Below are 15,763 nucleotides of genomic sequence, written 5' to 3'. Positions count from 1 at the left end.
AGTAGAACTTGTTATCCCCTCTAGGAGACCGTTTATCTTACACACCTACTTCAAAGGTTAAATCTTTCCCATTTGCTCTCAGGAGGAAACTTAATGTATCTTCTTAGCCTAAGACTTTTGAATTCTTTCTCTTTTTAAGATTTATTTATTTATTTGAGAAAAATAGCATGTGAGTGAATGTGAGAGTGGAGGAGGGGCAGAGGGAGGGAGAGAAAGAGAATCTTAAGCAGACCTTTTGCTGAGCACAGAGCCTGAAAAAGGGCTCAATTCCTCAACTCTGAGATCAAGACCTGAGCCAAAATCAAGAGTTGGGCACTTAACTTACTGAACCATCCAGGTGCCCCTAAGTCTTTTGAATTCTAATTATATTTTCTGCTTGGATTATCTCAAGTCTAGTTTAAGAATGGAAAGTTAGATGGACTGGAGTAAATATGATAAGAGCCAGTCAGCCTCTCTAGTAATCAGCATGAACCCACTATCTATAGTACTCATCATTCTTTTATTGGCTTAACCTCACCAGAATTTTTCTGTTTTCCAGGAAATGACATGAACATATAACATAGTAGTTCAGCCAAGCACATCTCATCACCTTAGTCCCACAGATATTAATATATGTGTGTGTTTATATATAGAGAGAGATAAAGAAAACCTGATAAATATTTGTTTTTTTATCCATTCATCTGTAGAGGGACATGTAAGTTGTTTCCATGTCTTAGTTACTGTGTAAAATGTTACAATGAACTTGGAGGTATAGCTAGCTGAGATACTGATTTCATTTCCTTTAGCTATGTACCCAGAAGCTAATTGCTGGATAATATGGTAGTTCTATTTTTAATTTTTTTAGTAATCTCCATCCTGTTTCCCATAGTGGCTATGTGGGACCCAAGGAATTTAACAAAAACCCCTATCCCTGGACAAGCAGAGCAGGGCTAACTCCATTTTGTGCTATATCCACCATCTCCTGTATGACCCCCGCATGACCTGGTTATTGCTTAAGGCACTCCCCCACCCTAGTCAAGCCACTGAGCACACCCTTACCGGAAACGGGCTCATAAGAATGTAAACCCCGGGGACCCTGGGTGGCGCAGCGGTTTAGCGCCTGCCTTTGGCCCAGGGCGTGATCCTGGAGACCCAGGATCGAATCCCACGTCGGGCTCCCGGTGCATGGAGCCTGCTTCTCCCTCTGCCTGTGTCTCTGCCTCTCTCTTTCTCTGTGACTATCATAAATGAATAAAAATTTTTTAAAAAATTAAAAAAAAAAAAAGAATGTAAACCCCGCCTTTTGCCCACCAAACCTGTATGCCAATTCTGACCAGAGTGATAGGCTAGTTCAAATGGTCACTATAGGGTAAATTGTAATTCAATTGGCCATCTGAGTGTGAACCGACATGACTGTGAAACTTTCTGTGTGTGTTACAATCTCATTGGCCACTGGCCCCTATAAAACTGCTACACCTCTTAGCCTCGGGGTCTAAGTCCCTGCTCTGGTGTGTCGGGTATACTTGGACCCAAGCTGGAGCTTGTAAATAAACCCTCGTGTGTTTGCGTGGGTGTCGGCTCCTTGGTGGTTTCTCGGATTGGTAATCTTGGGCACAACAGCTATGCCAATTTACATTTCTACCAACAGCATACAAAGGATCCCTTTTCTCCGTATCCTCACTAATACTTGTTATCTTTTGTCTTCTTGATGACAAGATCCTCTTCTAACAGGTTAAGTTGATATCTCACTGTAGTTTTCATTTGCATTTCCCAAATGATGAGGGATGTTGAGCATATTTTCATGTACCTGTTGGCCATTTATATATGTCTTCTTTGGAAAAATGTCTGTGAAAGTCTTATGCTCATTTGTTAATAGCATTGTCTTTTTGTTTTGTTTTGTTTTGTTTTGTTTTTTGTTTTTTTACTATTGAGCTGTATGAGTTCCTAATATATTTTGGATATTAATCTCTCTTCAGATGTATGATTTGCAGATATTTTCTCCCATTCCATAAGTTGATTTTCCATTTCTTTGATTGTTTCTTTGGCTGTGTGGAATCTTTTTAGTTTGGTATAGTCCCACCTGTTTAATTTTGCTTTTCTTACTTGCTCTTTTTGATGTCATATTCAAAACATTGTCACCAAAACCAATGTCAAGGAGCTTTTCTCCTATGTTTTCTTCCAGCAGTTTTATGCTTTCAGGTCTTATATTTAAGTCTTTAATTCATTTAGAGTTACTTTGTGTGAGTGGGAAGAGGTTTAACTTCATTACTTTGCATGTGACTATTTAGTATTCCCAACACCATTTATTGAGGAGACTTTCCCCATTGAAAATTCTTGGTTCTCTTATCAAATATTATTTGACCATATATGTGTGAATTTATTTCTTGGCTCTTGATTCTGTTGTATTGGTCTGCATGTCAGTTTTTATGACAGTACCATACTGTTTTGATGGTCCTAGCTTTGTAATAAAGTTTGAAATCAGCTAAGTGTGATGTTTCAGGTTTTATTCTCCTTTCTCAGGATTGCTTGGCTATCTGGGATTTTAGTGGTTCCACATGAGCAGTTAGGCAAAAAAAATAACTAAAATAACTAAAAGACATCCAAATTGGAAAGGAAAAAATAAAATTATCTCTGCTTGCAGATGATTTGATCTTATATGAAGAAAATCCTAAATACCCTACAAAAAAAAAAAAAAAACCTATTAGAAATAATAAGTAGATTCAATCAAGTTTCAGGCTACAAATCAACATATAAAAATGGGTTTCATTTCTATATGCTAACAAAAAACTATCTGAAGAAATGAAAGAAAGAGAAAAAAACATTTATATTCCATTTTCAATAGCATATGGAATTATAAAATGCTTGGGAATAAATTTAACCAAGGAGGTAAAAGATCTGTACACTAAAATTATAAGACATTGATGAAATAAATTGAAGAAGATGTGTAAATGGAAAGATATTTCATGTTCATGGATAGAAATAATTAACATTGTTAAAATGTCCATACTACCCAAAGACACCCATAGATTCAGTGCAATCCCTATCACAATTCCAATGGCACTTTAGAATTGATTTTCAGGGCAGCCTTGGTGGCTCAGAGGTTTAGCACTGCCTTCAGCCCAGGGCATGATCCTGGAGACCTGGGTTTGAGTCCCACATTGGGCTCCCTGCATGGAGCCTGCTTCTCCCTCTGCCTGTGGCTCTGCCTCTCTTTCTCTCCGTGTGTCTCTCATGAATAAATAAATAAAATCTTAAAAAATAGAATTGATTTTCAACAAACTTGCAAAAGTAATTGACTGGAGGAATGAAAGACCCTCTATAAATAATATTGGAGTAATTAGCCATCTCTGGAGGGTGGAGGGAGAAATACTCCCACTTTATACAAAATTAACTCAAAATAAATATGGACCATAAGCAGAAATGTAAAATATAAACTCTAAAAGTTATGGAAAAAGATAAGAGAAAATCTCTGAGTCCTATGACAAAGTGAAGAGTTATGTTTGCCATGGAAAGGCTCTGTTAAAAGAATGGAAGGATTAAAGAGAGAGAGAGAGAGAATAGAAAGATGAACTACAAAATGGAAGAAAATATTTATAAACAACATACCTGAAAAAAGACTAGCATACGGAAAATTTTAAGAACTCTCAAAACTGCACAGAATGAAAAATCAAACTATAAAATTAGACAATAAGCAAAAGACATGAACAAATTTCTCACTGAAGAGAATGCTCAGATGGCATATAAATTCATGAAAAGATGTCAACATCATTAATCATTAGGAAAATGCAAATTAAAACCACAAACAGATATTTCTATAATATTCCAGAAAGGCCTAAATGAAAAATAGTATCAAATACATGGGGATGCAGAAGTTCTGGGTCATTCTTACATTAACGGTAGGAATAAAAGGTGGTCCAGCCACTCTGGCAAATTCTTTTGTCAGTTTCTTATACAACTAACCATGTACTTGCCTTATCACCTCACATTGTACTTTTGGGCTTTTATCTCAGAACAATGAAAAGATATGTTTACACTAAAACTTGTACACAAATGTTTATAGAAGCTTTTAAAAATAATTGCCTAAAACTGCAAACAACCTAAGTGTTCTCCGGTCAGCAAATGCTTAAACAAATTAGTAAATCCATACAATGACTTGCTGCTCAGCGAAGAAAAGAAATAAATTATTGATATATGCAACTGGATACTTTGGATACTTTTAAGAGAATTTTGCTGAGGAAAGAAATAAGAAAAAAGAGGGAAGGATGAAATGAAAGAAGGAAGGACAGAAGAAAAGGAAGGAAGGAAGGAAAGGAAGGAAGGAAGGAAGGAAGGAAGGAAGGAAGGAAGGAAGGAAGGAAGCCACCCAGTCATCCAGCTAGCCAATAATTCTACTTATGTAACTTTCTTGAAATAACAAAATTTTAGACATGGAGCACAGATAAGTAGCTGCCAAAGGTTAAGACTGAGGGAAGGAGAAAGGAAGAGAGGGGAGTATGTTTATAAAGGAGTATCATTAGGTAGCCTTGTGGAGATGGATCAGTTTTGTATTTTGGTCATTGTCATATTTATAAGAATCTGTACAGGATGCAATTGCACAAAGCTACATGTATATACATACAAAAGAGTGCATGTAAAACTGGTGATATTTAAGTAATCTCTGTGGTCATACCAATGTCAATTTGCTGGTTTGGTATCACACTATAGTTACGCTAGATGTTACCACTGGAGAAAACTGGAGAAAAGGTCCATAGAATCTTCCTATATATATTTTGCAACTTCTTATGAATCTATAATTCTTTTTTTTCAATTTTTATTTATTTATGATAGTCACAGAGAGAGAGAGAGAGAGAGAGGCAGAGACACAGGCAGAGGGAGAAGCAGGCTCCATGCACCGGGACCCCGACATGGGATTCGATCCAGGGTCTCCCGGATCGCGCCCTGGGCCAAAGGCAGGTGCCAAACCGCTGCACCACCCAGGGATCCCATGAATCTATAATTCTTTCAGAATGAAAAGTTAAGAAAACAAACATCCTTAAAATATAATGTGTGTTTTGTTTGCTAGTTTATTGAACTTGTATTGAAACACTCTAAATATATACTCCCATACAACTTAGGAAACCACATGTGCTGCTGGGAGCTAGTGAAATCCTGGAGATATTCCTTTAATATCTAGATAATATGCTCCAATTGTCCATTGGTCTAGGAGTTATAGGAAACTGATTAGATTAGGAGAAATAAATCTGAAAACTCTTAGAAAATAGCCTCCAGACACAGGATATCAATAAGGAATTTGTTGTAGATGTGTTGATCTGAGGGCCAGATTCCCTTCAAGGAAAGACTTGCTGCCCACCTCTGAAAGTGGGGTCAGCAGACAGCCTCCAACTCTCAGCCTATACAGGGTCTCTCTTGGCTGTAGAGCGCCATTGCTCAAGGTCATGACCTTCCATCTTAGGTGACTAAGCGAGGAGAGATCTTAAAAGTCTGGTCATTTCAACTCCACCAACGTGTAATACTGTTGGGTAATAAAGACCTGCTCCAGAGCTTTCTGCTGTGTTGTCAGCCTGTATCTCAGTTTGACTTCTTCCTTTGCCAAATCCTGTTTCCTCCTTTCTTTCAAAAGCCTAACCTCTAATAAACAACTTTCACCCCAAACTTGGTCTTCGTATCTATTTCTGGAGAACTCACCCAGTGACAGGAACATACTCAGTTAATCAGATATCAACCATTTGTGAAAGTATAAATTTCATTGCTCCACAAGAATATAAATGTTCTGAATAGAGAGCTACTGTAGGGAATAAAATGGTATCATGACCGTTCCTGGCAACAAAATCATGCTATGACTATGTGAAAGCATATAAGAAGGTACATCAAACTATGGGTCATTCTGGGATCAGAACAGAATGTAGGCTAATGAAAGGCACAAAATTAATCTGGACACCAAAATGGTTCTTTTTTTTAAGATTTTATTTATTTATTCATGAGAGACACAGAATGAGAGATAGAGGTAGAAACACAAACAGAGGGGGAAGCAGGTTCCATGCAGAGAGCCTGATGTGGGTCTCAAACCTGGGACTCCAGGATCACACCCTGAGCCAAAGGCAGATGCTCAACCACTGAGCCACCTGGGCATCCTCCAAAATGGTTCTTGATCCCAACTTCCTACCATAGAAAAAATTCAATCTATGGTTAAGTTAAAACAAAGCTATTGTAAAATGACAGAGTGTTTTTTATTCACTGATTTGGGATTTAAGTTTTCTTATATATCACACACAAACAAAAACCATAAATAAATTTGCATTAAAAATAACTTATTTTGTGAAAAAGTTATTAAAAGAAGTAAAAAGTCAGCTGTAGACTAACAAAGATACACACTATACTTATATTTGATATAAGACTACTACTACTACTATCATTGATGAACACATATCTTTCTAAGGAATTATATTCCTATGATTCAATCCAACAGAAATTCATGTCTGTGCACACAATGATCAATTAAAAATGGACCAGCATGATCAGAGTAGCATTATTTAAAATAGCTCCAACTATTACTGACTATACAGACTGGAAAAGTAAATATGGGGTTTATTCATACAAAGGAATACTATATATATTGCTACATGCAAACCCATGGATATTTCTCACAACTTAATGCTGAGCATAGATGCCAAACACAAAGAGAGTACGGAGTATTATTCCACTTATATAAAAGTCACAAATGGGTAAAATTCATCCAGAAGCTGGACTGGACAGGGGCACAAAAGGGCTAAAGTTCTGTTTCTATTTCTAGGTGGTAATTACAATGGTGAATTTCTTTTGCAACAAATTCATTGAGCTGAACTTTTATAATTTGGATACATTTCTTTATGTAAATTTACATCAATAAGTTTTTTACTTAAAAATGCTCATTGAGTATTTCTTGATTGTCAGTTTAGGTTTATCTATAATACAACTTCCCAATACAGTTATTTCTTCCTTATTGTATCAATAATAAAATGATTGAATAAATTTAATTAATCTGGAATTAAATTCTATTGAATCTCATCATTTGCTTATTGAAAAAATATATATCTGTGTGTTTATTTGTATATCCTCTATTATATGCATCCATGACTAAAACCTAATATAGTAGATATCTGAAAATTTTTTGCTAAGTAACATGGTGTTCATGAGTTAGTGGTTTTGATCTGGAAATGAAAATTACTCTTCATCAGAGATACATCCGTAAATTGCTTGTGACATCAGAAGCAGAAACTGGGGAATGCAGAAAAGAGAAATTAAGAAATCAATCCCATTTACAATTGCACCTAAAAACATAAGATACCTAGGAATAAACCTAATGAAAGAGCTAAAGTATCTATACCCTAGAAACTACAGAACACTTTTGAAAGAAATTGAGGAAGACACAAAGAGATGGAAAAATATTCCATGCTCATGGATGGAAAGAATTAATATTGCAAAAATGTCAATGCTACCCAGGGAAATTTACACATTCAATACAATCCCTATCAAAATATCATGGACTTTCTTCAGAGAGTTGAAACAAATAATCTTAAGATTTGTGTGGAATCAGAAAAGACCCCAAATAGCCAGGGGAAAGAATAGCCATTGAGAAAGAAAACAAAAACAAAACAAAACAAAACAAAAAACAGAGCCAGCAACATTAAATTGCTGGATTTCAAGTTGTACTACAAAGCTGTGATCATCAAGACAGTGTGGGGTGTGGTACTGGTACAAAAACAGACACATAGATCAGTGGAACAGAATAGAGAACCCAGAAATGGGCCCTCAACTCTAGGGTCAACAAATATTTGACAAAGTAGGAAAGACTATCCACTGGAAAAAGGACAGTCTCTTCAATAAATGGTGCTGGGAAAATTGAACAGCCACGTGCAGAAGAATGACACTAGACCATTCTCTTACACCATACACAAAAATAAACTCAAAATGGATGAAATATCTAAATGTGATACAAGAATCCATCAAAATCCTAGAGGAGAACACAGGCAACACCCTTTTTGAACTTAGCCACAGCAACTTCTTGCAAGATACATCTATGAAGGCAAGGGAAACAAAAACAAATATGAATTATTGGGACTGAATCAATATAAAAAGCTTCTGAAAAAAATATAAATAAATAAAAATTATAGGGGATCCCTGGGTGGCGCAGCGGTTTGGCGCCTGCCTTTGGCCCAGGGCACAATCCCGGAGACCCAGGATCGAATCCCACGTCCGGCTTCCGGTGCATGGAGCCTGCTTCTCCCTCTGCCTATGTCTCTGCCTCTCTCTCTCTCTCTGTGACTATCATAAAAATAAATAAAAATTTAAAAAAAAATAAAAAAATAAAAACATAAAAATAAAAATTATAAAAAATAAAAATAAATTAAAAAAAATAAAAATAAAATACAAATAATAAAAATTAAAAAATTAAAAGCTTCTGCACAGCAAAAGAAACAGGCAACAAAACTAAAAGAACCTACAGAATGGGAGAAGACATTTACAAATGACATATCAGATAAAGGGCTAGTATCCAAGATCTGTAAAGAACTTATTCAACTCAACAGCAAAGAAACAAACAATCCAATCATGGAATGGGCAAAAGACATGAACAGAAACTTCACAGAGGAAGACATAGACATGGCCAACAAGCACATGAGAAAATGTTCTGCATCACTTGCCATCAGGGAAATACAAATCAAAACCACAATGAGATACCACCTCACACCAGTAAGAATGGGGAAAATTAACAAGACAGGAAACAACAAATGTTGGAGAGGATGTGGAGAAAGGAGAGCCCTCTTGCACTGTTGGTGGGAATGTGAACTGGTACAGCCACTCTGAAAAACTGTGGAGTTTGAAACAGTAAGAACCTCCACTCTAGAGGTTCCTCAAAGAGTTAAAAATAGAGCAACCCTATGACCCAGAAATTGCACTACTGGGGATTTACCCCAAAGATACAGATGCAGTGAAACGGCAGGACACCTGCACCCCAATGTGTATAGCAGCAATGTCCACAATAGCCAAACTGTGGAAGGAGCCTCGGTGTCCATCGAAAGATGAATGGATAAAGAAGATGTGGTTTATGTATACAATGGATACATATACATACATTATGTATACAATGTATACAATTCCTCAGCCATTAGAAACGACAAATACCCACCATGCTACAACGTGGATGGAACTGGAGGGTATTATGCTGAGTGAAGTAAGTCAATCGGAGAAGGACAAACATTATATGATTTCATTCACTCAGGGAATATAAAAAATTGTGAAAGGAATTAAAGAGGAAAGGAGAGAAATGAGTGGGAAATATCAGTGAGGGTGACAAAACATGAGAGACTCCTAACTTTGGGAAACGAACAAAGGGTAGTAGAAGGGGAGGTGGGCAGAGGTTTGGGGGACTGGGTGAGGGGCACTGAACGGGATGAGCCCTGGGTGTTATACTATATGTTGGCAAATCAAAATCCAATAAAAAAAATAAACAAAAAAAAAAAAAAAAAAGAAAAAGAAAAAGAAAAAGAAACTGGGAAATATGACATTGATTCTATAGTTTAATCATTTGGATATCGATATGCCATAAAATTATAAAAGACAGAGTTCATTTCTCAAATATTTCAATATTCAGTGGCAGAAAAGAGTCCAAAATATAAGTAATTAAAATGAGTGTGATTTATCATGACCAAGGTAATGATAGCTAACATTGACAAGTGTTTATGTCGAGACTATTCTAAATTATTTATATTTAAAACTTAAAAGAACTTTATGCGATGGTGATTATGATTACATGCATTTTAGAGATAAGGAACACACAAGTACAATGAGGTTAAGTCCTCAAAAGTGGCAGAGTAACACAGCAAGAACCAGTCACGGTATAAACCAAGTACTCAAGTTCTAACATTCATGCTTTTAATCACACGTATAATATGTTGTCATTTCTCTATGGGAAAAGAGAGTAAGACTCTTGGTTTCCAGATAATTGGCATTACAATTTCTGTCCTCCATAGCTCACTTATAATTTGATTAAAAGTAACTGCCATCCTTGCTCTGTCTTCTTATGGAGAACGTGAAGATGGAAGATATAGAGGAGGGAAAAGAAATCAGGGGCTGAGGAGGAAAGGGAGCTTCCTTCTCCGAGATAGGCATCTGGGCTCTCATTGACTTTAGCCAGACCTCAAGACTAGCAGAAAGGCAATGGGATGGGGAGAACTCTTACTGCACCAAAGTGATGTCCTGCTCTCCTCTAACTTGTACACGTTCCTCATTTTACGAACAATGATGAGGAGTTCCCACAGACAACTGGGGAAAATGCTTTCTGAAGAACTCTGTTTTAGTCCACAGTCCTATATGGTCTACTTTTCCTTCCATATACCAATAGGTATAAACAAGTAATCACTCTCCTAGCAACGGAGATTTTACTAAAGCACCCCCCCAACACTTTTTTTTTTTTTTTAACAGACGGAGACCTTAGGGATTGCTGTTCAAACCTCAGATCTCCAAAGTCAAGGGTTCAAATAAAGATAGAAAAGATGGAAGGAGGGAGGAACAAAGGGATGGAGGGATACAGAGAGGAAGGGACAATGAGTGACCTAAATCAGGAAAAGACCCTGGAGACGAGTTTCTGAAATAAATGCTCTTACTTGCCAAGATTCTGTGCAGTCTATGAAAAGAGTGGCATTATGACTAAGTCGTTGATAAGGCCAAGGACTCCAGATTTACAACTACGGAATGAAGAATGAAAGGGAAACAAAATTCAGGTTAGTGAGGATATGTAATGAATCTTCTCTCCAATGCCTCACTGCAGGTAAGAGGGCAGAGAGAGTAGGAAATAGGGATCTGATTTCTTGGCAAAAGAAAATGATAGCATTCTCTGTTGAGTATGTGGAGAATAGTCATGGGTTTTTAAGACCCTCCAACATTTCTTTAAGGATTACCTTCTCAGATATATAAAATAAGGCCATGGACAGATTCTGGAACACAGGAGACAAAGAAGACTTATGGCAACAAACCGGGTGATGGGTGTAGAATCAGGGATGAATTATGCATTTCTCATTCTTGCTCTCCCCATGTCTGTACCTATGGCCTCTCTGGCCTCCAGCCTAACACTGTGATTTCCTGCATGGTCTTTTCCCCCCTAGAAGCCCAGATCAATGACAAAGATAGAATGTCTTCCAAAAGAGTGAGAAGGGGTAGCTCTGTAATTATGAGAGGTATAAACACTTCCTGGAGAATAGTCACCATCATCCAAGACTGATAAATCGGTCCAAATTAGTCTTGGATGGAGTGGGGGCTGTGTGTGCACCTTTGTTTTAGGTTTGCATAGCTGTGTGTCTTCAGCACCTGGAAAAGGACACAGGGTACAATAGGTATTCAACTCCCTGAATTGAAGATAGGGTAGAGTTTTTCTCTCCATATCCCTTATAACAGCCCTCAGGGTGTTTCCAGGTGTGTTCAGAATCAATCACCCACTGAGTACCAATCAATCTATATGCTTTGATGATTTGAGAACTTGCTTAAAATCAAGCATATAAGGAGCACCTGGGTGGTTCGGTGGTTGAGCATCTGTCTTTGGTTCAGGTTGTGACCCCGGGGTCCTGGGATCAAGTCCTGCATCAGGCACCCTGTGGGGAGCCTGCTTGTCCCCTGCCTATATCTCTGCCTCTCTCTGTGTGTCTCTCATGAATAAATAGATAAAATCTTTTTTAAAAAACTCAGGCATCTAAGATGGTCAGAAAATCAATTTATATGTATACGCAGACCAATCATTCAGAAAAGAACATGAATCATGTGCAAGGCATTCTGCTAAGAACTATGTATTGAGAATAGAGCCATAGGAAGCCCTGCAATAGAGTAAACAGAGAATGGACTATAAATTTGAACTATCTAGAAAAGAAGGATAACAGAGGTTAGGATATATGTTTTTAAATGGAAGCAGGATAGAGGAATTGTCAGGAAAAGAGCCTAAGAGAAGGTGAGGGAAGATAAAAGTCTGAGCAGGATACCTAGGGTGTCTATACAGAGCACACAGTTTTTGTAGCAGGGTTTGAGACTTTGGTAATTAACTTCTCATTAATTAAAACTCAAGTCCACTCTAAGATTCAGGGAGATCATCAGTGGCTGCAGGGACAAGATTTTAAAATTCTAGGATTTTTAAACTCTTGAAATTTACAGATAATTTCATGTCCAACAAAAATAGCTCTGAGTAAATCAAGTAAAAATGTTCAGATTCTCAATATGAAAACAGAAAAAAAAAGGGAGTAAGCTTGGTTGTATTCCAAAATACTACAAAGATTTCACCACTCCTGGGGTCTTTCTAATCCAAAGTGTATAAAAAGGACTCTGTCATTTGCTTACTGTATCACCTTGGACATATAATCAACCTGACTCTGTAAAATGGGAAAAATAGGCTACTATTAGGTTTCTACACACACAAAAAAGAGACCCATGTAGTGTCCTAGAGTTCTGACACAAAATGAAGGCTCAGCTATTATTTTTTCTTTAAATTGGCTTTTTGACTCTGTATTTTCTGTCTGGTGCTCCCACACCTGCTTCTTTAACCCTGCACGAGCCAAGTATTTCCCAAACCTTTCACTCACAGGCAGGAGTCAGCTATTCCTCCTTTAACCCATATGAAGAGAGTTGCTTTTCCCTTAACATACTCTAGCCTCAGTGCTCCAGGCTTGATGTCTTTAGCTATCTTCGAAAGTCTCCACACTCACTCACCACTCTCCTCTCCTCTCTCTCTCTGCCCACACATACTATCTTTTATCCACTGCTCAGGTAAACCCTAGTTTAATACTTTCAGGTACAGTCAAATCCAGCCTCCTCAAAACACCCAGCATCTTGTATCTGTTCCCCAGGCTTCATAAAAAAAATTGACACATTTCTCAGAATGAATAACCATGGTGCATAGCCATGAGAAAGAGAGCATGGGAAGAAGGCTCTTCTCAATAATAATACCAAAGCTTCAGAAGTGAAGAATAATTTACCCCTTGCAAAGCACTTCCCCATTGGCGATTTCATTCCCTTCTCACATCCTGTGTCAAGAGCGTCACTGGGCAACATAGAAATTGATAGATAACGAAATCAAAGTCCAGGATGAAAGGACTTCCCTGATATAATTATTGTTACAAAGTACAATACAAAGCACAGCTGGAACATCAATCAAATTCTTCTGAGGATTAAAGTCCAGTAATCTCATAGACCTTTTTTCATGGCAAAAAGGTGTTCTATGACTCATATATTAAATTCACAGAAAGATGTCCTTTTCAAAGCATGGGAGATATTTAGTCCATATCAACCAAATAAAAGATGGTCTTCATTGTCTCTCCATGATGCCACAAGGCAAGCTTTCTTTACTCCCAGACTTTGGCTGCCACAAGAGGGAATATCTGAAATTCTAATGTCACAGAGCCTTCTCAGTTTTGTTAAATATCATCAGATTCCATAACTTTTAATATCCTCCTTGATCTTGCCTACATAAGCAATATCTATGTCTGTATCTCCAAATAGGTGATATACTGACAGTAATTTATGCTGTTAACAAATAGTGCTCTCAAGTACTTATCATAAAATCGTTTTTTTTGCTCATTTTTTTTATCAATACTGTGAAATTTTGAATTCATTGAGACACATGACATCAATAACTAAGGGATTATGATGCTAGGCAACATAGATTTTGAGGTCTATGTGTTTTGGAGATAGATACATATAATTAATTAACTTGTATCACTTTTGTAGCCTCTCAAAGGTCTCTAAAGCTTCATTTTTTGCAACTAGTATTAGTCATTCCCTCAAATCAATTAAGTCTATTTTATTGATTGATTTTTGTTTACTTATATATATATATTTTTTTCTTTTGCCATCAGATGTTCATATTTGCACTTCCAACACTACCTGGAACTAATTTTCTACTATCTTTTAGGTTTCATACATTCTGGGGAAACTTTCCATCCACCCTCAATATCGCAAGTCAAGATAAGGAGCTCCATGAGAAACATGCTGTAAGTTCCAATACTATTCAAATATATGGATTTCTTCTTTCATTTTTGTCTTTATTTTCTTGATTATATAATTTATAAAGACATCAGCTAAGGCTATTCTCCTACATCGCTGTATCGCCAGTATGTTGTCCAATAACCCTGAATTATATGTAGAGTTCTTTATACATTCTATTCTCCCATTACTTAGGAATCTCAAAAGAATGACTAAATTATCATCCTTGCTATCACTGGAAGTCAAGACTGATAAACATCTTATGAACAGGTAGCACATTCAGGGGTAACTTCTACAGAACCAGAGCTTCTACTGCATCCCTGAAAGGAGTATTTTCCTCTTTGCAAGGCCTGCCATGTGGCTCAACACTACTGTTTCCCCATTTCTGCTTACTGGCTTCCCAGGCATGGAGAAGGCACACCACTGGATTTCCATCCCATTATTGGTGGTTTATGTCTCCATTATTCTTGGTAATGGCACCCTTCTCTTTCTTATCAAAGATGATCATAGCCTTCATGAGCCCATGTACTATTTTTTAGCTATGTTGGCAGCCACAGACCTTGGAGTGACTTTGACCACAATGCCCACAGTTCTGGGTGTCCTATGGTTAAATCACAGAGAGATTGGCCATCAGGTCTGTTTCTCTCAGGCCTATTTTATCCATACTCTTTCTATTGTGGAATCTGGTGTTTTGCTTGCCATGGCCTATGACCGTTTCATTGCCATCCGCAACCCCTTGAGATATACTTCCATCCTTACTAATACCAAGGTAATGAAGATTGGGATAGGGGTATTGACAAGGGCTGGTCTGTCAATTATGCCAATAATTATTCGCCTTCACTGGTTTCCCTACTGTCATTCCCATGTACTTTCTCATGCTTTTTGTCTACACCAAGATGTCATTAAGTTAGCCTGTGCTGACATCACCTTCAATCGACTCTATCCAGTTGTGGTTGTATTTGCAATGGTCTTGTTGGACTTTCTCATCATCTTTTTCTCCTACATTTTGATCCTCAAGACTGTCATGGGCATTGCTTCTGGAGAAGAAAGAGCCAAGGCCCTCAACACCTGTGTCTCTCACATCTGTTGTATCTTGGTCTTCTATGTCACTGTAGTTGGTCTGACATTTATTCATAGATTTGGAAAACATGCTCCTCATGTGGTCCACATCACAATGAGCTATATCTACTTCCTCTTCCCCCCTTTTATGAACCCTGTTATCTATAGCATTAAAACCAAGCAGATCCAGAGTGGTATAGTTCGTTTATTCTCTCTGCCTAATTCTAGAGCATAACTTTGACCCATTGCTCTCCAAGAAATAACTCAGGGAACCTGGGGAAACTGACAGCTTTATCAGTAGGAGTAGCTAGAGAAAGACATGTCAGTCGAAATCTACCTCTCTCTGATATTTAGAACATCATATTACACAGCATATTTATTGCTGGATTGTGCATGGCATTATATATCATAATATATATATATACACATATATATACACACACACACATATATAAATATAACACTAAGCATATATCTCAAGTGTCCAACTGAGACACTTGAGATACTCTTTTTTTAGGTCACTCACCCTATTTGGTGAGCCTAAAGCACCTAATATATGATTCTTCGATCTACAGTTTGGGTCTCTGACTGTTTGAGTAAAAGCCTGTTGTTTCTTCATTTGTTCTACATGTCCTGGCTCTGACGTACCTAGCAATGACACTCTAAATCTCAAACATTCATTTTTTTTTTTTGCTAATATGGAAATAGTATAACTGCCATTTCTGTAAAA

At 37.4% G+C, this 15,763-nt stretch overlaps 1 protein-coding gene across 1 annotated transcript; it reads left to right on the top strand.

The window, feature by feature from the left end:
• Positions 1-14,329: 14,329 nt before the first annotated feature.
• Positions 14,330-15,268, top strand: LOC140615490 (olfactory receptor 51B6). Its single transcript, XM_072795356.1, has one exon. It carries the CDS (start codon positions 14,330-14,332, stop codon positions 15,266-15,268), a length of 939 nt encoding a protein of 312 aa, XP_072651457.1.
• The last annotated feature ends 495 nt before the right edge of the window (positions 15,269-15,763 follow it).

This window comes from Canis lupus, chromosome 23, assembly GCF_048164855.1.
Source record: "Canis lupus baileyi chromosome 23, mCanLup2.hap1, whole genome shotgun sequence".
Classification (NCBI taxonomy): Eukaryota; Metazoa; Chordata; class Mammalia; order Carnivora; family Canidae; genus Canis; species Canis lupus.
This window is presented reverse-complemented; position numbering and strand designations above follow the sequence as displayed.

Coding starts and splice junctions, on each gene's coding strand:
- LOC140615490 (XM_072795356.1), top strand. CDS start 14,330: ATGTGGCTCAACACTACTGTTTCCCCATTTCTGCTTACTGGCTTCCCA.